The sequence below is a fragment of the Hydra viridissima genome, unplaced genomic scaffold (assembly GCF_058129835.1).
Source record: "Hydra viridissima isolate aposymbiotic clone 2 unplaced genomic scaffold, HvirCarnegie_v1 scaffold_12, whole genome shotgun sequence".
NCBI classification, from domain to species: Eukaryota; Metazoa; Cnidaria; class Hydrozoa; order Anthoathecata; family Hydridae; genus Hydra; species Hydra viridissima.
In genome coordinates, this window is record NW_028324311.1 from 11,579,649 (window position 1) to 11,606,000 (window position 26,352).

General features: G+C 29.4%; 2 protein-coding genes across 13 annotated transcripts; both read right to left on the reverse strand.

Moving 5' to 3' along the window:
* Positions 1-1,452: 1,452 nt before the first annotated feature.
* LOC149881284 (uncharacterized) lies at positions 1,453-3,941 on the reverse strand. The gene has a single exon (XM_090069031.1). It carries the CDS (start codon positions 3,059-3,061, stop codon positions 2,735-2,737), a length of 327 nt encoding a protein of 108 aa, XP_089925157.1. The 5' UTR covers positions 3,062-3,941; the 3' UTR covers positions 1,453-2,734.
* Positions 3,942-5,039: 1,098 nt separating this feature from the next.
* Positions 5,040-26,108, reverse strand: LOC145193881 (uncharacterized). 12 transcript variants are annotated; one of them, XR_016445610.1, is made up of 16 exons: positions 25,828-26,096; positions 13,657-13,713; positions 13,428-13,455; positions 12,012-12,066; positions 11,321-11,472; positions 10,968-11,090; positions 10,838-10,885; positions 10,632-10,737; positions 10,334-10,549; positions 8,364-8,470; positions 7,084-7,175; positions 6,923-6,949; positions 6,725-6,800; positions 6,551-6,624; positions 5,663-5,821; positions 5,040-5,526 (listed from the first exon to the last, which is right to left on the reverse strand). XR_016445610.1 is itself a non-coding variant. In XM_090068687.1 (15 exons), exons 1-15 carry the CDS (start codon positions 25,915-25,917, stop codon positions 5,352-5,354), a joined length of 1,509 nt encoding a protein of 502 aa, XP_089924813.1. In that variant the 5' UTR covers positions 25,918-26,096; the 3' UTR covers positions 5,040-5,351. The 12 variants fall into 12 exon arrangements, 4 of the variants coding, with proteins under 4 accessions (XP_089924813.1, XP_089924814.1, XP_089924815.1 ...); XR_016445612.1 differs by lacking the exon at positions 6,725-6,800 and adding an exon at positions 7,442-7,687 and having other exon boundaries at positions 7,084-7,351; XR_016445614.1 differs by lacking the exon at positions 8,364-8,470.
* Positions 26,109-26,352: the final 244 nt, after the last annotated feature.

Consider the following 26,352-nt stretch of genomic DNA (forward strand, 5'->3'; position numbering starts at 1 on the left):
TAAGATCTGAAAGTGAAAATCGGTAAAATGAACAAGATTCTGAAGTTACACGAGAAATTTATTAAAATGCTGATTTCAAAAGTGTAAATATTTTTTCTACAGGTGTTTATTGAAAACCTATGAAACATTAGTTCTTCGGTAAAAAAGATAATTTCAAAAATTTTTTAAATTAGTTTCAATTAAAAACTAACTTGATTGACAAAAATATTTGGCTGATACTTTAACAAAAGTATCATTTAATGAAAAACCTTTTAAAAATAGAAAAACTGTTCAATTTTATGAAACAAAACAAATAAAAAGTTTACATAATGCTTTGTATTTGGCTACTTAAATAATGTGATTACAATCATTTTTATTGTTATCTATTGTTTTTCTGAATTTTTTAATTAAAAAAAAAAATTGAATGGGTCAGAAGCACATGAAGCCGATGAAACAAGTCAATAGTTATTTCTTCGTAAAATTCTCACAAAACAACTTTATTTGTAGGGGAGACCGGGACTAGTTGGCAACAGGGTTAAGTTGACACATTGCGTTTAACTTTGCAATTTTTCACCAGAAATTTCCAAAATTCAAATGAAACCTTCCGACTTAACTCATTCATCTTTCAGTGTAGTATCAAGGCTAAAAGCGCATGAGCATAGAAGTTATAGTGATTTTTGTGTGTTTTTTTTATTAATTTTGTAACTCTTCTAACTATATTACTTTTTCAAGTTTAAAAAGCACTAGCATTAGCTCCAAGTAAACTCGAATAGATGTAAGTGTTGTATGGTTCACTCTAACCAGTCACATTTTGTGTTTCTTAATACATCGCATTTTTAGCCATTTCGTGAGCAAAAAGCTTTTGGGGTTAGTTGGCACAATGATTGCGGAGCTAGTTGGCAACATGTGCCAGCTTACAACTTTTCGCATTAGCCGTAAATTCACTTAAGTTATATAATACTATAGATCTACAGACACGAGAAATTATATAAAGCAGACAGGCCAGTAAATTCTAAAAATATTACAAAAAATTCTGTTGATGCTACTTTGATAGAAGAAAAGTCTATTCCATCGACTTAACGGCAATAAAAGTTAATGTCAAAAAATATTGTGAAAAAATTATCAAGAGTTTTCATAAAAAGATGCACTTGAAATAGATGCTTAATGTTGCTAAATTTGTCTCTTTTTATATGGTGTGCCAACTTACCCTGAGTGTCTAGGTAAGTAAGTAGGTACATATTTTTTTTTTGGAAGTCCTTTTTGAGCCACAAACTATTTTTTTTTATAATGTTTGACACTTGAACATGCTTACCAAACTCATATTCTTTTGAACTGCAGTTTGATATCCTCAAAAAAGTTCACCCAGAAATGCATTGAGATCAAAAACTATTATTGTAGCCAACTAGCCCCGGTCTCCCCTAGCTTCTTGAGGCTCTTCAGAAAATATGCCTAACGGTAGCATATGTTTTGGGTCAGAGAACTATTTAAAAAACGCGTTAAGCAAGGTGCTTTTAGTACTTTGGTGTAAGAAATGATGCTATTTGATAGGGAACTTTTTTATCGATACTTAAGAATGTCTCCTTACAGACTTGGAAACCTTTTGTTATTAACCGGATCTTCAAACTTGTTGAAAATCCGAAACTTTTTGTGCTTTATGAGAAGTTCTCAAAAAAATATTTCTCAGAGCCCCAAATGACATAAAAGAATGGCAAAATATAATTAAAGAGTTTAATCAGAATTGAAACTTTCCACACAGTATAGGAGCTATTGATGAAAAGCATGTACCCATTAAGGCTCCTGCAAAATTAGGTTCTTCTTTTTACAACTATAAAGGATTTTACAGCATGATTTTATTAGCCATTTGTGATACTAAATATTGCTTTACAATGTTGAAATTGGGGCTTATGGAAGGGATAATGATGCAGCCATTTTAAATGCAAGCACATTTGATAGAGCATTTAATAAGGGAAATTTTCATTTACTTGAAATGTCTGAAATTGATCGTAAAGTTCCACCAGTCTTTGTTGGAGATGATATATTTGCACTTAAACCATGGTTAATGAAACCATACCCAGGTAAAAACCATACCATTAAGCAAATAGTTTTTAATTATCGACTATCAAAAGCACGGAGAACAATTGAAAATAGCATTGGAATTTTAGCTCTTAGATGGAGAATTTACAAATCTCCAATTAAAGCAAAACCATCGAAAGTGGAAAATATAACAAAGACTACTGTCTGTCTTCACAACTATTTGCGTTTAACAAATGGAGCACATCCCTACTGGTTTTATTGATAGTGAAAGTAATTCAGGAATTGTCATTCAAGGAGATTGGAGAAAAGAATTACAAGATCAAGCATGTTTGCCTAATTTCTCGAAATCAAAAAGTAATAGATCTGTTTTTAATGCAATTGCAATAAGAAATACTTTTAAAGAATATTTTAATTCATGTGAAGGAATCCCTTCGTGGCAATTGAACTATGTTCAATCATGTGGCCACAATCCAGTTAATATAAAGCGTACTGTGAGTATATGTAATATACTTTAATAAACTTTCTTTTGAATGACAATATGATATATTTAACAAAGCAATACTTTTTTATTTTTTTAAACTTTAGATATGCCCCAATAGTTACTTAAAAGTTAATAGAAGACGTATATTATACTTGCATGACTTTATTTAAAATGTGTAGTTTTTCACATCAATTAATAAACAAAATAGTAAGCTAGACTGTAATAAGTTAAACAGAGAGGCTAGATCGTTTCACTTTTATCTGGAAACTCTAATTTGAGAATAAGTACTTGTATTTGAACTTTAGCCAAAGCTTTGGAATAGTTGTTTAATCGCTTTAGCTGTGGAATTAATGGTTTCATAAATAAATAACCTTCATCCTGCTCTTCTTCAGTCGGATTTTCAATATTGGAGTTAATTATTTCTAATGTTTTCACTAAAGTTTTGTCAAGTAAATCATCAGAATCTAATTTTTTTCTTTTTCTTTTAGTTTTGTTATCAGTATGAATTGTCGATTCACTTGACTCAACTTGTACACAAGAATTTATATTATCGTTTTTTTCAGTCATATCTTCAGATAAATGATTATTTAGCTCCTTGTTCAATGGATGATGAATATTTTCTACTTGCTCACAAACCACCTTAATGTTTTCCTCCAAATTCGTTGTTTCAAATCAGAAATCAGAAGATGAATAAATATTCGATGTTGTTTCACGATGCTTTATAAAAGTATTTAGCCAATAGAGCTGAAGAAACTGAAGTGGAACTGAATTCCTTCCAGAACCTGATGGGATATTTCTTTTTGATTTTAGCCATTTTCCATAACTACTTCGAATGCTTTTATACTTTTCTTCTACTTAATTAGCAGATAAATTTGACAGACGACCAATTTCTTCACATGCATTTTTCTTTTTCCATTTGTCTTTAAATTCCATATCAAACTTATCATACAAAACCGGAAATTTTTGAACTTCGTTCATAAAATCTACTTTTCTAACACACAAGATGGAGTCGTCGCCATGCTTTGTAAAAAATGGCGATATTTTGTAAACTTTATTGCTGTACAACAGTTATTCTGTGGTTTCCAATAAAAAAAAATAAGCTGCGCGTTTTGCATAAAAAAACAAAATACTGTTGCAAAAAAATATTTTTTTAGAACTCACAACCGCAGTTGTACAACATAAAATTTGTTGTACGACAGACGTTAAGTTGTGCAACTTAAACTAGAAAATGTTTCCATTATAAAAAAAAATGTTGTTGTGCAGCTCATGTACGACATTCCTACAACTATTGGAAACCAAGCTTTAGTCAGTATTGGTGACCAATAGAAAAAAGCCGTCTGTACCCAGATGACTCAATATTTGCTAATATTACGTCAACGCAATTCGCAAAAGTATTTTTTCCGAAATAATTTCTGCCGCATTTGCGAAATTACTTTTACATCACAAAAAAAAAGAATCACAATTGTGATTAAAAAAGCCAACAAGTTTCAAATTTCGGATGCTATAAAAGAGATGAGGAAAAAATATCATTTGCAATGTCGATAATTTTGGAAGATACAGTAGATCATGTTAGAAGTTATAGTTTTTGTATAGTGCCCCCAACTGACAAAGATTATGCTAAAACAAATTTGCTTTGTTTTAGCAGAACCCAAATGTTTCACCAGCAATATTTCCAGTCTCTCACAGACTAGGATTACAAATTTAAAATGTGCATGAATCTTTTGTAGTTTATTCCCGTAAGGAAGAACCTCAGGAAGCTTCTAATGTTGACCCAAATTGTTCGCCATCCATCTGCTAAAACGCACCTAAAAACACAAATGGAGTTGAATGACCTAATAAGAGATCTCGATCTTCCGAAGAACAAGGTAGAGGTTTCATGTTTAAGGCTACAGCAGTGGAAACTTCTGAGCATTATATTTGTACAATACCATCTTCATAATATTAATCAGCTACCATCATTTCCAGCTTCCACCAAAGAAATATTTGAATATATAAAACATAGGAATATATGAATCTTTTCTTACTTATGTGATGCTTTCCATGTGGTGGGACAGTTGTGCAATTAACTTGCAAAAAAAAAACAGGCTGAAATTTTTAGGGTAGATGTAAAACTCGTTCAGGCCTACATTCTTGTGTAATATGTGCTTAAACATTTACTTTTTACTCTTTCATATGAATTTCTTTCCATCAAATGGTGAAGCATGTGTGATGAGGATGTGGAGCACTTTCATCAAGACGTTTTAGGTATGAAAAAAAACTGTCAAGGTAAATCTGCCCTTTCAATAATTGGAAACAATTGCTGAACAATGGCAAATGGTTATTCTTTCCTTGAATCCGAAAGAATAGTAAAGAGAAGGGAAATTGACACAAGTAGAAGTCTTGGTGCATTATTTACTTACTACATTTAGTTGGAAAACGTAAGCTTTTTGCTTGCATGAATATTGAGCCAAGAAATTTAGTTGTTATATTTTAGCATGTGAGTTTCATTAAAACTATACAAGACTCAGAAAGCCAAGAAAACCGTTTTCATTAAAAAAAAACTGCATTTTTATTCTCGCAACTGTTTACTGTTAATAAATTTTATCTCCTTTGTAAATATTGTGAGAAGAAGGAGCCAGTGCCCTCTGTTTCTCCGTCTCTGCAATCCCTTTTTAATCAAAAGTACCAATTAGATTTAAAATCTTTAAATATAATTTATTCTATTTAAATCCTTAAATACTAAGTCCAGTAAAATCTTAACAGGCGGACACAGTAGACAAAAAACTGCTGCATATCTTGCAAATTTTATATGTTAACATTTTTACGGTTGGCTTTAAAGCATTCACCAGTTTCGCTATTCTCTTTAGATAACACTGTTTTATCTTTCACTGTTTTTTTTATCCAAACTTTTAGGAATCCAAATATTAAAAATAGCACCCATCGCTCCCATTATAGCGATTGCCAAAAATGCGCAATACTGGTTGAACGGGAATCCTGCTCCCGCTTTCAATGACCATGTGTAAATATTTCCAAATGTTGCAGTACCAACAACTCTAAAACATTTCAATAGGTTAAGCATAATTATCATTTTTAGTTTTCTGATTTTTATTAAGATGCATATAAACTGGTAGTCAGAAAAAACCAAGCGCAGAGATTAAATAAAAAGAAAAGTATATATTAGGAAAATACCTCCCAATTGACGCAGTGGACAAACCTACTCCATTTGCAAATCCGACTATTTCAGGTTCAACAGAGTTATTTATGAAAAGATTTACTGATAGGAAACCAGCAGTCATCGACAAGCGCAAGAAACTCTGGCTGATCCATAATCCAATCCATAAAATCAACCTAAACGTTTTGGCTTGTTGCTTTTTATAATGTTCAATTTGATTGCAAAGCTCAAAAAACAGTTCATACAAGTATTAAAGTTCAGATTTGGATTACGGCTTAGGCTTTAGGTTTAATTTTGGAGATTAGCAGCTTTTATCAGTGTTTTACAGGTTTGAATTAGGGGTTAGGCTTTAGGTTTAATTTTGGAGACTAGCAGCTTTTATCAGTGTTTAACAGGTTTGGATTAGGGGTTAGGCTTTAGGTTTAATTTTGGAGATTAGCAGCTTTTATCAGTGTTTTACAGGTTTGAATTAGGGGTTAGGCTTTAGGTTTAATTTTGGAGATTAGCAGCTTTTATCAGTGTTTAACAGGTTTGGATTAGGGGTTAGGCTTTAGGTTTAATTTTGGAGATTAGCAGCTTTTATCAATGTTTAGTTGAATACCTTTAAGAGTGAGAGTAAACTTTTTTTAAACAAGGTTTTCTTTTGTAGCAGGAGGGTTATTTATTTTATATTACATAAAAGTACTTATATCATTATCTATTATATACTATATATTCCTAGAAATTTAGAAATTCATAATTCGGGTCCTGAAAGGTAAATTCGGGAAATTAATTTGTTAAATAACAGTAAGTGTAATAATAATAACGTTTATTATTTGATAACAATAACTGGTGAGCTATTGTTACCAAATAATATTTGACCACATTTAAAATGAATTTCATATGAAAATAAAAAACATCCATACCTCTTTTTTATCTTTGCAAACGCAGGTAAGCAAGGTGCCAACAAACTGAACAGTAGTGTGCTCCCAACAAAAACCTAAAATCAGTTTTTATAGGAAACCAAAGGATTGATTCAGTTCTGTTGTTTGTTTAATCAAATACTACAGTATATTTTATTAAGTCATTTAAAGCATTACCTAATTAATTCATTATATATATCTTGTTAAAACATTTCATCTCTCAAGGGTGTTTATAAATGGATTGCCAAGGCAACTACATCATAAATACTCATACATTTTCATACTTCAACTAAGTAATTTATTGTGCTGAAGTTATATAAATAGTTTGAAAATAAATCATAAATTTAATACATTTTCTAAGGGAAGAGCTCTAACCTTTTTCGCTCCAAATCTGTAAACAAGCTGAAAGAAAAAGAATGAAAAATAAAAATGTAAAACGAAGAATGAAACCTAGTTCTAATAAAAACTGAAGTTTAAACAGTTCTTTCGTACAAATAAGAAAAAATCAAAAGTAGAAGAACTAAAAAAATATTTGCCTTATTTAAAGCCAAGCTTTGAGGTAAAATTACACTAGCAGCGATTATAAAGTAAAGTAATCCAATATCTGAGGGCAAAATTCCAATTCCATCTAAAGATAATCCAGCATTTTTTTCAACTAGTTAATTATTATTTATTTTGATATCTCTTTTGGTTTTGTGCTGGTATGGCGCATCACTTTCATTCTCAATTGGTCTGTTTACTTATAATCTCGCAATAGAATTGAAATTATATCAAGCAATTTAAACTTCATAAATGAGACGATTTCTAAAACAAATTAGAATATCGGTCTTAAATTAGAAAGTTTAAGAAGAAATATGAATATTGGTTAAATAATATTTTTATTCAAGTTCTTACATTTTCCAAAAAAAATAGCCATTAAGTATTCAACAACGATGAAGCTAAGCTATTATCTGATAATTCGGGTATGATCAATCACAAGCGAACCATGTATGCTTGCTTGCGATTACTTCTAAAGTCTAACTGACAAAATTCAGTTGCAAGCAGGATTCGCTTACTAAATATATTATTTCGTAAGAACAATTCGCAATTAATTGTATATGAATATTCCAGGACAGTTATCACATCTCCCATTCCAAGCTTCTAACAAGTATGCCGAAAATGTTATGTTAGTATCATTTAAATATAGTATCTTTTCAAGAATGCAGTAAAATTTGTTAAAATATAGTGTCTTGCTATTGAAGAATGGAAAATCAAAAAATCAACAGAAAATTTAGTGATTTTAATGGTATTATATTCGTCTTTACTATTCATAACCTTATCTTATTAAATAAAGTATAGCGGACCGCGTATTCCACTCGGATATCTTTTATGCTTAAATTAGACTTTTGAGGAAAAAGTCATTTCCCTGTCCGCAAGACTGTGAAAGCTATGAAGCACATTACCGTCTACTTAATATATAAAAATACTTTTTAAAACTTTGTTTCAGAATTTCATAAAATTTAATAAACCAAATTAAAGTTAAAGCGATTTTCCAACTTTTTTTTTTTGTCTTCATTTGTGTTTTCATTCAAAATTTCGCTTTTTTTTACAAAAAGTGAAATATGCTTTGAAAAAGTGAAATTTAGCCAATCAACGATTGCTTACTGAATGTATGATCATTATTTTATAAGGTTAAACCCTATGGCGCATTTTCCCAACTTTTCATTAAATCTTATGGGTTTTAGAATGGTTTTATGTCATTTTCAGGAACAACGTAAACCAGCCTATCAGTTTATGACAAAGTTTATGAAAAACAATAAAACTAAAGTTTCTTTACAGTATTCTGTGGATGTCGCTACAAAAACTGGAAACAGATCCTCATAACCAACCGTAAACATCGCTTGGAAGGTTGATATGAAATTAGAAAGAAGATAATTTCGATTTCTGAAAGAAGAGAATATTAATTTAAGAAATGAATAACGCTATGCTACTAGTTTAAGTAATGAAAAATAAAAAAGAATAAAAAAAAGTTTTTTTCTTTGGTTTAACATAAGGTTTAATTTACACACCGTAACTAAGCACATGCGAGTTGTAGTTTTTCGAGTTAAAAAAATTTGCTTAAGATTTTGGAAGAAGTTTTTCAAAGAGTATACTCTTTGAAAATAATATACTCTTATAATTTATCAAAGAGTTCAAGTTCAAGTTTGTCAAGTTTCATTTTTATTCAAATATTTCGATTAAGTCTCTCAAATTTACCAACTTTCACAAACTTATCGAGTTTATATACTTTATCAAAGTTACCGTCAACCGGGGTAACTTTGGTCAATTGTTGATTTTTTTTTTTTTTAATTCCTAAAATTTAACAAAGATAACATAAGTTTTAATTTTGTTACAATTACCAACAATATATATCAATCATTGCATCAAAAATTTATATCAACAATTTTGGTATATCAACATTTCTTGTGAATATAACACAGTTACTTCGTAGACTACATTGACATTATTTTGGCGTTTTTTGACATTTCTGATACATTTATTGAACCATTTGGATAAAAAATACCGGTAAAAATGCCGCGGAAATATAAGCGAAATATATGGAAGAATGAGCGTGCGGGTACACTACAGAATAAGTGTAAAAATTGACATTCGAAGAAGGTAGGGATCGATGCAATGAATGTCAATCTTTACTTCGATGAATTGCAACAAAATACCAAAGCGATAACACGGCAAGATTTGGTGAATAACACAACTCCTACCACATCAAAGAATAACAATAACAGCAAGAATAACAAGAAAAGGGCAAGAGTTGAACAAGTGTCATCATCCTCAGATGACGATGATGACCTACTAGAAAAGTCTTTTTAAATTTTTTTGTAATTCTTTATAAATTTGACAAACTTTTAAAATTTCAGTTTTAAATAAAAATTCCTTTCTATTTTCTTGATGGCTTCCTGAAGACTACACGAGATAGGAATACATATGTATAATACATATGTAAATTTTATGATTATAGTCACCTAAACATATGTAGAGGTAAAAATTACATATGTAGAGATGAGAATTACACTAGTAGAGATGAGAACTACATGTGTAGAAATGGAATTCACCCTTTATACTACCTAAACTACTGAATTTCCAAGATAAAATTTTTCTTTTTATAGTTTAAGAATTTTCAATTTGCTGATAGATATCTTCTAACTTTACTAGTATTTAGTATTTTTCTTAACTAACTACGAGTTCTATAAGTTATTGTTTATAGGAAAAGCATGGTGAAATATCAGTAATCAAAAAAAACAAACAAACTTTTAAAAGAACAAATTCAGCTGTTTATCTTTCCTAGATATACAATCAACAACAAATGCTATCTTAGTTGTTTGTCCAGGGTGCAGAAGAAATTTGTATAGACTTAAAAAGAGTGATTCTCCTCGTGGTAAATGGGAAACTAAAGTAGACTGGCTTAAACTGTGAACTGATAAACTGCAAACCCGCGAACTAAAAAACAAATTAACTAAAAATATATAAAGAAAATTTTATATAAGCATAGAATTCAGCAATTATCCCTATTAATAACCAAAAGAGTCATAAATCGTAATTTAACGGTTCGCGGTACGGGATTTCTCTACTACCTACAGGATTACCAGTATAGTAGCTGGATGGAAGCAAACATCAGAAATGATGCATTAAAACTTGCAAACTCAATTGTTTTTGTTACAATAATTCATTTGTATGCTCCTATCAAGCTAAGCCAGTGAGAATCATTTCAAAACTTAATCTATATTTTTCAAGACTAATTTTTTTTTTTACCTTAAAAGTTTAATGAAGTTTGATTGTTTAAATTTGGCTACACCAACTTCTACCAGGTGCTTGTAACTTTTTTTCTGAGACGAAACAGAACCTGCAAATGGTTTTCTTTCATTATCCGGTTGCGTAAAGTTTCTTCTCATCATTTTCATAACAGTTGTTATTTTGAAATAAAAACGAAACTTAGAGTGATTATTATCTGGTGATAGTAGAGTGCTTCTGTAAAGTAAAAAAATGACATTTAAACAAAAACTTGGTTTAGAATGACAAATATTATGTATTAAATAGCTGCTATGCTTACCGCTGATTATTTGGAAGAAAGTAGATTGCACAGAGAAGAGAAGAGAATAATCCTGCAGCAATCAGGATGTTTGGAAGAAAAATTTTGAACGAGTCAAAAAATGAGCCTATCAATAAATATTACCATTAGTTAAACAAGAGGAACCAAAAAACTTGATAATAATTTCAATAGCTGTATTTTGAACTGAACACTGAAAATCTTATTACCTTTATGGAATATGTGTGGGTAATTTTCAACTGGAAAGGCAAGAAATCCTGAAATAAAATGGAGCCAACTTTAGTTAACTTTTACCGAAAATGTTTTAGGAAACACTGGAAAAACTGGAAAATATGTAACCTGCCATGCTTGATCCAGCTACAAATCCAATGCTGCGTCCAGAAAATATAAATAAAAGACCAGCAGCTTGGTTTGTATTATCTGCTACACAAGATATTAGGGCTTTAGTTGTAACACCCAACCCTATAATCACCAAGAAAATTAAAACACTGAAAGTAATCAAAGAAAATAATGTAGGTGATCAAAATGCAAGTTTTTAATTCTCAAAGCTGCCATGCAGTAAATTTTTTATTGTTTAAAACGTCTTTTATCATTTAAAACCGCTTTTTATGAAACTTTTTCAATAAAATAGTTCACAAAATAGAAAAATTGTGCTTTAAGAAAATTTTTGATAAAGGTACAAATAGTTTTACCTAAACAAAATCCTTGAAATAATCTTGATATAAAACACCATGTCATATTGTTGCTAAATCCAAAACTAAATGTTGACAGTGTGAGGCTCGCACCACTCAAAAGAATAGAAAACTTGTCCCCGTAGATGTCGCATACATAACCCCAAACTAAACTAAATTAAAAAAAAAAATGGCATTTTGCAATACAAATTTTTTAAAGCACAGTTTTTGAAAATCTTTTAATTATTTTTGTGTTAAGTTTTAAATGTGCATCACAAAAAAGCTCAAAGTTGTTTTTTTTTTAACAGGATAATTTTTTAAATTACTGGTGTGGATTTTTATTTACTGGTGTGGATTTTTATAATTTTTAAACACCTTTTTTTTGATTTTAGACAACTTTCTAATTTCTTTCAAACTTTTTAAAACAAAATTTTTTGTTGGTTGAGTCGTGTGTTTGATTTAAAAAAAAATTCTTTTTTGAAATTTAATCATTTTTTAAGTAGAAATAACATTATGTTCCTTATCTCGTTACTAAATCAAAGTTAACATATAGTGCAATATATTGCGTAATACAAAGCGTAATTTTTGCATTTTATGCGTAATCAGGTTATGAAAGGTATAATTTATGAAAACCATAAAAAGCGTATACTTTTTAATATTGTTTGATTAAATAAAGTATTATGCATTAATTAATAAAAGGAAAAGTATATACCTGCTAAATATCCTACTAATATACATTGATAATGCAATAATGGCTGCTTCCTTAGCTAAAAAAATGGTTATTGGTTGGTCTTTTAAACTGTTTAGTTAACCTCAAAATATTTTCAAAAACACAATTTTTGCGACAATATACTTCTTTTTTGTTTTATTTACATCTTTGCATGAAATGTAACTAAAAAAAAATTAAATGTTCTCTGCTATTTTTAATATGGATCAACTTCTAAATCAAAGTAACAGCATTATAGATTATTAAGAAATCTATCAAACTCTTTGTCATCCATCACACTTTCACTTTTTCACTTTCCTCAAGTAACTTTTTAGGCTTAGTCTTAACTAACGCTTCTCAATGAATTACTTTAGCTGTTTGCAACTCTTCTTCATTGATCTTATTCACCGAGCTGAATATAATTAGCAACTTCTTTTCCTTCTGGGATTTGTTGAAGTCACAAAAATAAACTCAATGGTTTAGCAAAGAATTGAAAGTTCGATTGATGGAAGATGAAATGATGAAGATGAATTAACTGTTACATACTTAAACTATTACATAAATAGATTCTGGCTGCCTATTTTATCAATTCATCGAAAAGGTTAAGAAGTTTAAGACGAAGAAAAAAAAACACAAACATTAATATCATTTTTTGTAAAGATGGAGAATATAATTTTAATTTGAGCGAGATAACTTCAATTTGAGCGAGATAACTTGGTACATAAAATTTTAATTAATTGCGTATTAGTATATGACGCAAATACTATCAGGTCAATTCATAGCAATCTATATGTCATTTAATCTTTTTCATACTGATATCGATTGTACCTTAAACTTTCAGAAAATTTCTATTTCATTGGGAAATGTCTCAAGATTACTTATATTGGCTTTATATTCCTTAAAACCGCTATCATAGATTTTTTCAATATTGTAAATATAGTCAAATTAATGATGAAGAACTAAAAACTGTCAAATAAGAATGGACGCACCATTATGTACAAAGACTCCAAAATTCGTGAAGCTAATTTATAAGTTCGAGGTGTTTGTATATAATTGCTTTAGAGTTAAAGTATATAAAAGCTTTTTTTGGGGGATTTACGCTACGAAAAGCAAAAAAAAAAAGAATTTTTTTACTCAACAAAAGTTTCAAAAACCCTTTGTAAAAAAAATTTTATTTAACAATTTCTATTTTAATAGATGCCAATGTTTTTCCATTCTAATTATCTAGTTTTCACATATAACTTGTTCATGTTTTTAATATGGTGAAAATTGCGGATTTTACAAATTAAGTAATATCCAAAAGTATTCAGCGTTACACGTCCAAATCTTGGACCTGTAACGCTTTTTCGGCTTTTTTTCTTCAAAATATTTTCTACTGAGCAAAATAACTAAAAATAAAAACAAGGTAATAAAAATCCATACCAGCATTTACTTCACTCACTCCGAATTTCTAAAACCAATAGCTATATATGTATATGAATATATATATTTATATATATGCATATAAAGTAATATGTACACCTACATGGTGTTTCCCTTTAAAAGGGAAACACCATATAGGTGCATATATTACTTCGTAGACTTTAATCTTAGGGAAATTTGGTGGCAACCTTGTTCCCATTTTTCAATAAGTATAGCAGTGGCAACTTACCTTCACTAGATTTGGCAAGTAGGGGAATGCACTTGTTACTACCATGGATTCAAACATCTAAAAAGATTTAAAACAAATAAAGCTCTTGATATTCCGTTTCCCTCGTTAGAGGTTTATTTAAGTGTTTTTCGTCACTTCTGCAGACGTGATAAAAAAAGAATCAATTTGTAACATCTTAAAATATCTTAAAAAATGAACTTCGTATGTCTATACTGGGTTGCACAAAAGAATAAAAAGATTTAAATGATATATGATTTCTTAAATTAACTGTATTTATTTAAAACCACGGATCAATTTTGAGAGAAGTTTATAAAATGTAATGTAGAACTAACTTGAGTTCTATGCTATAATAAAGTTGCAATACAGATATACTTTACCTGTAAATTGCCAAATAAAAATAAAATAGACGAGATTTAGATCCTCCTTAATAAATATTGAGGAACATTGCATTGTAAAATATTTTTAGATAAATAGATTTAGAATTAAAAAAGCTGATTTAGAATAAAAAAAGTTGATTTAGAATAAAAAGTCACATTTTATAACTGTTTTTCAGGATAAACTTCAACACATAACTTTTTCACTTTAAATTTTCCCACTTTGCACTGTGGGTGGCCGAAAATCAAAACAAAGTTGGCTTCAATTTAGATGAAGTAAGACAGATAAAAATCTTACGCTATAGATAAGAAATTTCCAAAATTTTAGTCTCCAATTTATAGTTACAAAGAAATCAGTATTCAAAATTACATATTTAAATTTAAAAAAATTGGTTCGCCTCATTGAAGGTGTTTTTTTGATGTATTCTGTTAAGGTGATATAATCAAATAATGTGTGGGTTATTACATATCGTTGGAAAGCTAATCAAATCTACTTTTCAACGGGAATAAAATTTAGCTGTTTTACATGCTAAAACTCTAATAAACCATATAAGAACCAAAAATTGTTTGCATGAAAACACGGAGGAGACTCCAATCAGCGACATAAAAAATTTGGAATGGAATTAGAGATCTAAGTGGCATAAACATGACAGAACCAAAAATAGATTCCTGCTTCGAGAAACAGATTGGTTTGATGGCTCAGCATTCAAAATGGAAAAATTTATTCAACCTTCTCGTGTAAAAAAAACGATGACTTGCTAATGATTTTTCTCAAACAAGAATTTGAACAAGATAAAGTATTGTAAATGATTCTGTAAATTTAACAAAAGATTGAATGGAAAGCGTATTTTTTGCAGTATTTTTAGAGATTGGCATTCAACAATATTTAGAGATTGGCATTCAACAGCAACAATTGCAACTGATTCTTCTGTTAGAGTACAGTTGAAAGTACTTATGAAACATACATTTAAAATATACATTTGAAACATACATTTGAAACATACATTTGAAACATACATTTGAAACATACATTTGAAACATACATTTGATAGAATTGTAAAAAGCACATGAAAAAATATAACAAACAGCAAGAACATATGGTTCTTCTATGTTCATGGGGCTTGGTGTGGAACATAAGGACAGTCATAATATAACAAGAAGTATGATAATGCTAATAAAAGTGACGTTGATTTATTGGCAGCTGTTCCAACTCCTCTCCGGCTATCATCTTATATAAATAACGACAAAATTATTGGTTAAATATGTCACATCAGAGTGTGAGATTCTGTTAGTCAAGTAAGTTTAGATTACATAATAGAGTCAAAAGAAACAGTTTTATTAATTAATGCAGAATTAGATGCAGAATTAGAAGCAGAAATGGCTGAGTTGGGACCACTTTTAATAAAACTATCAAATAAAAAGTCCGTTTTAGTGAATTTTAATTTCGTAATGACCATGATCGATCGGAAAGTCTTGGCCTTAGATCACCAATTTGAAATCCATTGAGAATTGTTCAATCTGCGGAGCCAAGCCGAATAAAATGAGTGACATTAGAAATTTAAATAGCTTTGAACCTTGGGAAGGCACTTTAACATATGGCATGTCACTATTTCATGCTTGGGTCCAGTTTTTTTGAATGCCTCCTTCGTGCATCTTATAGACTTGAAATCAAAACTAGAAGAGCAACTAAAAAGGTTCAAGGCGAATGAGAAGTAGTTAGGAAAAAGGAGCAGGATCCAGCATGAAAGGAAATGTCTGTTGTAAGACATTTTCAAATCCAGCATTGTTAAGTGATGTTCTCGGTAGAGATAAAAACTTGATGATGAGATTTTTTTTTTTATTTATTTATTTGCCGTATAATATTTTTTACATTAAGATTTATAATATTATAAGGGGAGGACTTCAAGAAGATCGCAATGACCTTATCACGAAGCTCTTAACAAAAATCTATTTTCTTCTTCAATAAATAAAAAAACATCTGTATACTATGTAAAATAAATATATACCGAGAATATATAATCACTAATATCATATATCATAATATATCATAAAGTTATATCATAAATATATCATAAATTTAATACTCTACATACTTTAGAAGTGAAACTCAAAATAAAACATGACTAATCAAGGTGTAGTATAGCAACTGAAAGTATTTTTTAAAAAATCAAAAAAAATCAAGAATATTTTTCGTTGAAAAAATTATTTTTTTAATAGATTGTTTGAAAAAGGAATAGGTCAATTCAGATGAAAAAACAAAATTTGGCCGTACTATTTCGTTCCATAGAAAAGGTCCACGATAAGATATACAAAATTGAGCTTGCTTGTTTTTTGCAAAAAGGTTTATCTAAAATGCTATTATTACGTAGGTTATATTTATTTTGTGGTTTAATTTTGTAAAGGTTAACAAAAATATAGGGAATTATAAGTTCTTTACATTTGTACATAAAACACAAAACATTAAATACATTTAGTTGATAAACATTTAAGGTGTCCATTTCTTTAAAAAGCGGTTCAGAGTTTTTTAAAGTTTGGATGGAAAAGTATCCATTTTGTTTTTTCAATATTTAAAGATAGTCTATTTTTTTTGAACCAAAATGAAATTTTTTTAAGTTCTCTGTTCATATTATTAAAAAGCATGTTTATATTTTCATGTGACTGAAACAAGTTTGTGTCGTCTGCAAAAATTATAGTCTTCAAATTGGATGCTTTGTTAAGATCATTTATATATATAATGAAAAGAAGTGGTCCAAGTATGGATCCTTGTGGGACACCATATGTTATGTTCATTAATATTTGAGGTTGGGAATCTTTGCTAAAAACAAATTGCTTTCGGTTGGAGAGATAACTTTTGAACCAACTTAGAGTTTTACCAACTATGCCATAACATTCAAGTTTTTTTAGCAAAATATTATGATCGACCGTGTCAAAAGCTTTTGATAAGTCAATGAAAGCACCAAGTGTAAATTTTTGATTTTTAAAAGATTCGTTAATACAACGTGTTAATTGAAGAATAGCATGTTCGGTTGAGTTGTTTCTTTTAAAACCGAACTGATTTTCATAAAGGAGTGTATTGGTAATTAGGTATGTGTACACTCTGTTATACATTATTCTTTCTAATATTTTTTAAAAAACTGGAAGAACAGAAACAGGCCTGTAATTTGTTACATTGGTCGGGTCTCCTGTCTTAAAAATAGGAATTACTTTTGCTATTTTCAGAGAGTCTGGGAAAGAACCTTGTTTAATGGATGATTTAAAGATTTTGTAAAGAATATCTTTCATGACGTCATAAGAGTCTATCACAATATTTCTATGTATACCGTCAGGTCCTACTGATTTATTTCTTTTTAACGATCTAAAAGCTATATCGAATTCCTCAAGCGTTAGGTTTGAAAAATTTTAAGGAGTTTGACGTTTGAATTTTATCTGTTAATTTATAAATTGTTAAAGGGATTTTGTTTGATAAATTCGCTCCTACAGTGGAAAAAAGTTTGTTAAATTCAGTCGCAATTTCATTAATATCATTAGTTATTTTATTTCCAACTTTAATTACAAGTGGAAGAGAGGTTGAACTTACTATTTGTTTTCGTGTAATTTCCTTCATTAATTCCCAGATGCGTTTTAAATTATGTTTGTGCTGAGAAAGTAAATTTGAATAATAATTTTTTTTAGCATTTCATCGGAGTTTTTCAAACAGATTTTTGTAGTTTTTGTAATTTTGTTTATGCTTTTCGGATTTCGTTTTTAAATATTTATTATACAACTTTTGTTTTAGTTTCGAAGCAATATTTTTTTCACCTCTCCCAGTTGTAGCACTAGGTGAAGAAGCTTCAGAGTGTAGAAACAAGTTCTACTCCAGAGATCGTGAAAATCACGTTAGAAAAATTTCAAAAGAATCTAACTCATTCGATGTATTTAGGAGAGCAATCAATACTTCTGATTCAATTATTAATTCTTTATTTTCAGCTAAAAGAATGAAGTATAGGCTAAAAACTATACAACCAGAAGGAGTTAAAAGTATGCTTATTTATCAAGAAACTGATAATACGAAAACTAAAGCAAGAATTGGTACAGAAACATAATGGCAGACATCATAATAGAAGATTGAAAAAGATGTGATGAAATTTTTTATAATGATATATGCAATGAAATTTTTTATAATGGTATAGCAAAAATCAGCGAAGATGAAAAGTTGGAAACAGAAGAAGAAGATAATTATTAAGACTAAATATTACTAATTGAATACTTAATTTTTAATTTAATGTAATGATGCAACAAATAAAAGTTATAAATTTCTGTACATTTTTTTTTTTTTTTTTTGCATTTTTAACGAAAAATTCCGTAATTTTCAATTTTCAGATCAAATTTCTCTGCGATGTGTGATTCAAATTTGATGAAATTTTTTCTGGAGTTAAACCCCATACTTACATTCAAAACACTAAATCAGAGAATTAACTTTTTAAAAGAAAATAATTATTTCATTTTATAAAATCTTTCCACATCCTGGAAATACAGCAAATTTTCAACTTTAAGGCTGAATTTCTTAGTCAAATTTGAATCAAATTTGATTAAGGTTTTTCTGGGAGTCAACTCTTTATTATAATACTGAAACTTTTGACTTTCAAAAAGGATTTCTTCTATGGCCACCTATTTTTAGGGGAGAGTCCCACTGTGCTATGACGTGTACAGGAATATAATGATTTTATGCAGAATCTGATAATGAATTACGAAGTTCATATTCAATTAAATGGTTTTGTCAAACAAAAAATGCAGAAATAATGGCAAACTAAACAATATTATGAAATATGGGTCATGGAACCTAGGAGTATTTTATAAGAATATACAGTTTGATATGGAATATCATCTTAAAGGATGATTGACGATGGTTTTTTTGAAAGTGAAGCCAGTATTGCAGTTACCATCAATGCTCTTCGTCACCTCATTACATTGGAGAAAATTCCAGCAATAGAGAATCATTCATAAATGTGGTTTTAACAAGATTCTTTATTATTTTACACGTTTTTTTTTTTATAAGAAACTTTTTAATAAGAAACTAATACTAGAAGCCCCATAACCTTAAAAAACTATTAGTACTAAGGTTACTTTTCGATAGGAAACTTATTTTATTGAGAGTTAGAGAAATATTTCTTAATTTGTGTTGTGTTCAGGGACAAACCTGAGGTTTGTATTCGATTGAATGATGTTGATGGAATTCAAATAATTTTAGCTGACAGTGAAATATTTTATCTTCCTTGTTAACATGTTTTCAAACTGCTTTTTATGTACTTTTTATGTAATCTCTTAATACTTAAGAAACTCTTAAAAAACTTTTAGTACTATATTTGTAAAAAATACTCTTAAAACAAGACACTTTCTAGAACTACCTCATTTGCTTAGTTTCTTACAAAATAAAAACGTGTGCCTTCGTTAAAATTTTTCCAAGAACATAAATTTTTCAAAGTCCGAAAGGGTTTTCGAACTTTAAAATTTTTTTTGTCGAAGTTCGAAAAAGTTTCTTAGTTCTTTTCGGATTTTTTTAAATTTTTGTTTACTTCAAATTACATAATATTTTGATCAATTAAAAAAAATAGAATAAGAGAAGATTAGAAATTATAATAAGGATCATGAAATGATTTTAACCACTTTTCACTATCGCTTTCGCTTTTAGACACATATTTAAATATGGATGAACTCGATGAATTTGATGAAGCGCTTGATGATCCAGAAATTCTCTTAGTGTTTGAGAATCCAGTTTAGCCTTTTCTAGATTTGCTCTTCTCGTTCTGCTTTCCGGAAATTAACATGACATAACTTCAAAAATTGTAAGTAAAAAAAAGTGATTTTATTTTGAAATTTCTATCAAATTCAGATAATTATTACTCTCCAGCGTGAGAATGAAAATGTTGGAGTTGTAAAAAGAGTTCATTTGAATTTTATAACTTCAGAAAGCAGAATGAATTCTGCTTGCCTTTCCAGTTCGGATGGCAGATCTTGTGGTTAATTTTGACAAATCTTTTCTTCATTAACAGATGATGAAAAGATGTCATCATCTGGAAAAAATTGCTGCTAATTAAAACTAAAGCCGACTATTGGTCTTTTTTAATTGCTGAAGGGCATCTTTGACATCACTCAATCAATCAATCAATATATGATTTCGTGTTAAGGATGTTACAAAAAACACAAGTCATTGCAAATAGTAATTCACTAATAAAACGCAATGACCTAAATAATATAAAGAAAAGATAAGAGAAAAACATAAGAAATAAACTAGTTACATAGTAAAAGTAGAACTTTACAAAAATTTATAAGTAACACTTATAAAACAGACTTTTAAAAGAGTTAAAATATAAGTCAAATAGTTATTATAATGTATTCACATATATATACATATATATGCATATACACAAATAAGAAATAACAAAATGTACATAAACATAAAGAAAAAAGTTATAGAGGTTAAGAATAAAGTTAAGCGTAACTTTTTAGATAAAAATGATGGAGTGACTTTAAGAACAGATTCTTGGATCTAAGGATAAAATCTGTTTTTACGGAGTACGGAAGGGTGTTCCAAGAAAGGATACACTGATATGTAATGGAATTTATTCCATGTTTAGTTGTCTGTTTTTGTGGGACGGTTAAGTTGTTAAAAGTGACTGATCTTAGGTTATGCCCACACGTTGTCCTAATATTAAAGTAGTTACGAAATATGGAAGGAAGGAGACCGTGTTGTTGATCCCAGACAAATGAACAATTTAAAAACTGGATTAAATCATAGAAACAAAGAACTTTAGATGTAAGATACAGGATGTCAGTAGGGAAGTCTCTTGGACAGAAATTAATTATTCGTATTGCTCTATTTTGAAGCGAAACGATTTTAGACAGACGGACAGTTTTAGATTATCCCCAAACTTGGCATGCATATTGTAAATGTGAACCAAAAATTGAGTGATATATAGATAGTAATGTTTCAAAATTAACGTAGTGTCGAATTTTTGCTGACATGCCGTTGGCACGGTTTAATTTGAGAGTAAGGTTATTTATATGTGTTTTAAATGAAAGTTTCTCATCTATCACTACACCAAGATAAGTTATGTAACTAGACAAAGGCAGCTTTTGGCCACTTATTCTAAAGTTCAAGTATTTTGGAAGATTCTTGTTAGTTTTTTTAGAAAAGTTAGTATACTGCGTCTTAAATATTACTATTTCTGTTTTTTTAGTATTCAATGAGATTTTGTTTGCTCGAAGCCATTGAACAAGACTGGCCATATCCTCATTAATATATTTATTTAGTTTTTTGAGGGAGTTTGTCGTTAATTGAAGATTTGTATCATCAGCAAAATGATACGTGTTTGAATGTTTGATAGAAAGAGTAAGATCATTGATGTAAATAATAAAGAGAAGAGGACCTAATATGGATCCCTGAGGAATACCAATGCAAACGCTTTTAATGTCTGAGAAGGTGCCATTTAAACTAACAAACTGTTGACGATTGGAAAGGTATGATTTAAACCATTGCAAGGGTATGCCACGTACACCATAATAGTTAAGCTTTGATAGGAGAATGCCATGGTCTACGGTGTCAAAAGCTTTTTGTAAATCAATGAAAACCCCACAGGCAAAGTTTCCATTATCAAGAGCAACTCTTATACTTTCTGTTATTTCGATAAGAGCGTGAGCTGTAGAATGCTTTTTACGAAAACCAAACTGGTGTTTATATAAGCATTGATTTTGGTTTAGGAAGTCGTATAATTTATTATGCATAACTTTTTCAAAAATTTTGCTTAAATTAGAAAGAAGAGAGTTCGGACGATAGTTGGTGCAGTCAACCGTTGATCCTTTTTTGTGGACTGGAATAACTTGGGCCAGCTTGAATACATTAGGAAATATTCCTTTGCAAAATGAATTGTTTAAGATGATACTTAGTGGTTTGCATAGAATTTTTGACACCAGTTTAAAAAGTTTTGTTGGAAGGCTGTTCGGTCCAACACTCTTACCTTCTATGATAGTGGAATTTATATAGTCGAGGGTTTCCTCTTCAGTTATTGGTTGCACATAAAAAGAGTTGCTATTAGGATTGGTCAGATACTTTTGAAAGTTGAATTTAGAATTTGGAATTCCATTGGATAATTTTGAAGCAATCGTAGTAAAGAAATTGTTAAAATGGTTAGAGATAGCTTTAGGATTAGTTTCGCATTTGTTGTTGATCAGTATGCTTGTTGGGGAGTAATTTTTATTTGGCTTTACATTTATCAACTCTTTTATACCTTTCCAAGTGTTTTTTATATTATTGATATTGTGACTGAAAAAGTTTGTGTAATATTCCTTTTTGTTAAACTTTATAAGATTGCTTATACTATTACGATATTGTTTAAACTTTATAAAAAGTAAATTTTTCTTTCTACAGTCTTTTGATTTTAAGTATTTTTTATGAAGTTTATTTTTAATTGTTATTGACTTGAGAATGCCTTTCGTTATCCAAGGTTTATTATCACTAGTTACTTGATCTTTTGTCAATTTTTTGTAAGGGGCATGTTTGTTCAAAATACAATAAAAAATTTCGATTAATTTTTTAATAGAATGATTGACATCATTTTCTTCTTTTATAAAGTTATCCCATTCAACATTTGAAATATCTTGGATAAATTCAGCTTTTTTAAAGTTTTTAAAGCACCTCCTAAAAATAGGTTCAGGTGAAGTTTGCGTTTTGGAATGCGGCATTATTATAAACTGAGCAAGATGATCAGATATTGAAGCGGTAAGATTGCCTGAGATTATATCAGAAGAATAAAAATTTAAAAAAAAATTATCAATTACCGTTTCAGAATGAGTAGTTATGCGTGTAGGCTGTATAATAAAAGGAAAAAGAGAATTTGAAACCATTGATTCTAAAAAATGTGAAACTTCATTGGATGTATTGTATTTGAGCAAGTCAAAGTTGAAATCTCCCATTAACATAAACTTCTTTTTGTGTAAGCTAATTTTCTCAAGAAGAGAATTTAGGTAATGATCAACAAATTCAGATGGACACATTGCTGGATGACGATATAAACAACCAACTATTAAGTTGCTTTTTTTAGCATTTATTACTTCAATAAATATAGATTCGAGTTGTTTACTTTTAACCAGGATTAAGTCAGTTCTAACTTTAAAGTTTAAACTAGACTTAATATACATCAAAGCACCACCCTTTTTAGCTTTAGTTGGCGTGTGAACGGTTACATATCCGTCTAAATCAACATTAGTTATAGACACATCTTTGTCATGCAGGTTAGATTCCGTTATTCCAATAATATCAGGCATATTATTAAAAGATGCTAATAGTATTTTAAAATCGTCAATATGATATGGTAGTGAAGATATATTTATATGGAGATAACTTACGGAATTTCGGGATAACTCATTGTACCTAGGAACATCTACATATTTGCAGTTGATTAAAGTATAAGATGAGTCATTGAGGTCCCCAAAAAGGTTTTTCAAATTTGGATTATCAGATAGATTTTTAACGAGGTTAAATTTCAGTGACTTTCCTGCAAGTGTGGTAGATAACTCTAGATCAGAAATATTAGAGAAAGGAAGAAATGTTTTTGTACAGATTAGGCAGTACCAGGTATTTAAAGTTTTGATTTTTTCATGTGTCAGTTTGTCAACTCGATTACATTTTCTGTGTATCCACTTGTCACATAGATCACATTGGATAGCTGATTGATTTTTAGCTACCGCTTTAAAGCATATACCACAAGATTGTTTCATTACCATCATTAAAAGTTACAGAAAAAAGGTGGTTTAAAAAAAAAAAAAAAAAATCTAAGTGAAAAAATCTAAGTGAGTTGCATAAAAAAGAAAATCAAGAAAAAAAAGTATATTTATAATATGTATATATAAGTATATTATCAAAGAAGGAAGTTTTTATCTAAGTTTATATAAGAAGATATAATTTTAACTACTATATAATCTTTAGATAAAAAAACTTTTCATACTTCTTTTTCATTGACAGCAGTTGTATTTCTTCTTTATTTTAACAGTTTTTTGTGTGTTTTCTTGTTTTGGCTTATCTGATTTTTAATATGAAAGTGGAATTGATATTTCTTTCCTCTTCTAATTTTTAAACTTACAGTCAACTTTATCTTTTGATTTTCAATAGAAATATTTTTTCCGGTATCTTTGAGATTTTCACGGAGGCCTTTTTAACCAAAAATTCTTTTTGAAGTACATTATTTACTTTTTTTACTTTTTCCTTTTCATTTCTTTACACAACCTTTTCTTTTATAGGGTAGACCGGGGCACGTTGGACCGCTTTTTTTTCTTTGATTCCTAACTTTTTCGCATTTCGTATTTTATTTTGTTTCTTTATGGGAAAAGGTTGCTAAAACTATATAAAATAAAAAAATCTTTTATTAAAAGCTGAAATAAGCTTGTGAAAATTTTTAAAATGCTTTATTTAAGGTGATGTTCCTTGGGCCAATGTGCCCCTTACTTGGGGTAAGTTGGCCCATGGGTTGGGGCAGATCAGCCCTCAAAATTTACTTACTGTTATTACATTCTTATATAAATTTACATAAATTTACATATTCCCTACATAGTATGAGATTCTAACAAAATTATTAAATACCTAATTGATTTATTAGGCTTAATTCTTATCAAATGTTTTGAAACTGGCTAAAAAGTCTCAATCAGATTAGCGTTTTAATAAAAACATTCTATCACTGGCATTTTGTTCCATCACAAATAATTTAATATGAATTAAAAAATGTGCATGCGTAAACGGGGTACGTTAGCCCTCATGGCCAACGTGCTTCGTTTGTGCTGGGTCAACCTGCCCCATCGCCATGTTTAGAGTAAAAATTACTTTTTTCTTAACCCATCAACAGATACTGTGTAACATTGTATATTAAAATAATCCTCAGACTTTAAACTTCAAACAAGATATTTACCTATAACACTACTGTCGAAGACTAGTGAACACAAGCACATCAGGCAAACTGTTCAAAATATACTTCAGCTTATCCAAAATCGATAAAAAGATACAACACCGGCAACTGTGCTCAGATATCAGTGATACTTCTGAGGAATGAGGGGAGGAGTGCTGTCAACCTTCCCCTTGATTCCTGGCGCGCCGAAGCGCATAGTCATAAAGCTAACTCAAAAGGGCCATCCTGCCCCTATGGCCAACGTTCCCCGGTCTACCCTAATCTTTTTTTTCCAAATAATCTTCTATTTTTCAATTAACACTTAATCAGTTTTTATTAAGCTTTTTTATTTTTCTTCGCCGTTAAAAAAAACACGTCCGCCATTTGCGAAGACCCTTCATTTTTGTGTAAAGCCACAGTTATGCAAAATATCACCGATTAAACCATAATGTGATAAAGTATGTTACATATTATGACTAAGTGTTAAAGAACAAGATGTTAGAATTACGATTCAAAGAATATAGTATTACAGTTATTAATCAGAAGAGATTTCAACAAAAACTTGCGTTTTTCTTGTGGTTAGTGCTTGCTATCAGAAAAAAACCATCATTCTAAACTTAACAATGTTTCCACAGTAACAGATATTTATTAAAGGCATGTACATCATCATAAGTAATCTTAATTTACACTGTTTTGTCTTTTAACATAAACAACTTGTAGAATATAAATAAAAACACCTCTTCGATAAAATCGACAACGTTAATAAAAAAAAAATGAAAATCTTAAAGATATTAAAGTAATACGTAATTGGTATTATTCTTTGATCACCATGGGATCAATTATTTCATTAAAAGAGAAAAAATACGAATTAGCAATGATGAACTTACATTCATTAAAAAAATTGTGAAGCAAATTCCTTTCGGTATAACTGTCACTCCAGCACCAAAAAAAATACTACGGTATAATTTGTCAATCATTTGTATTTTTATTATTTACGGGTTTAAAACAATTTTAAAGAAATCTAAGATAGAGAATTAATGCTACTTCGTCCGAAATATTGTGCTAAACACTTTACACATTCGTTAAAAAAAACTACTGGATTATCATTTTAGTATGCTTAAACACCGAATTTGCTAGCAATTTAATATCCAAGCATGAATTTTAATACAACTTAAATTAGGTTTTTTAGACATAAAACAATAAGACTAATAATAGTTCACATTGCGCCAGCATACTTTACATAATAGTTTACGTATGCGCCAGTATACTTAACATAATAGTTCACATATGCCCCAGTATACTTTACATAACAGTTTACGTCAGATGATTTTTGAGAGGATTACAAGTTAATTTCTTTCGCAAGTCGCCTTAATATACAATTTCGAAATCAATTTACCATTTAGTTGAATTTG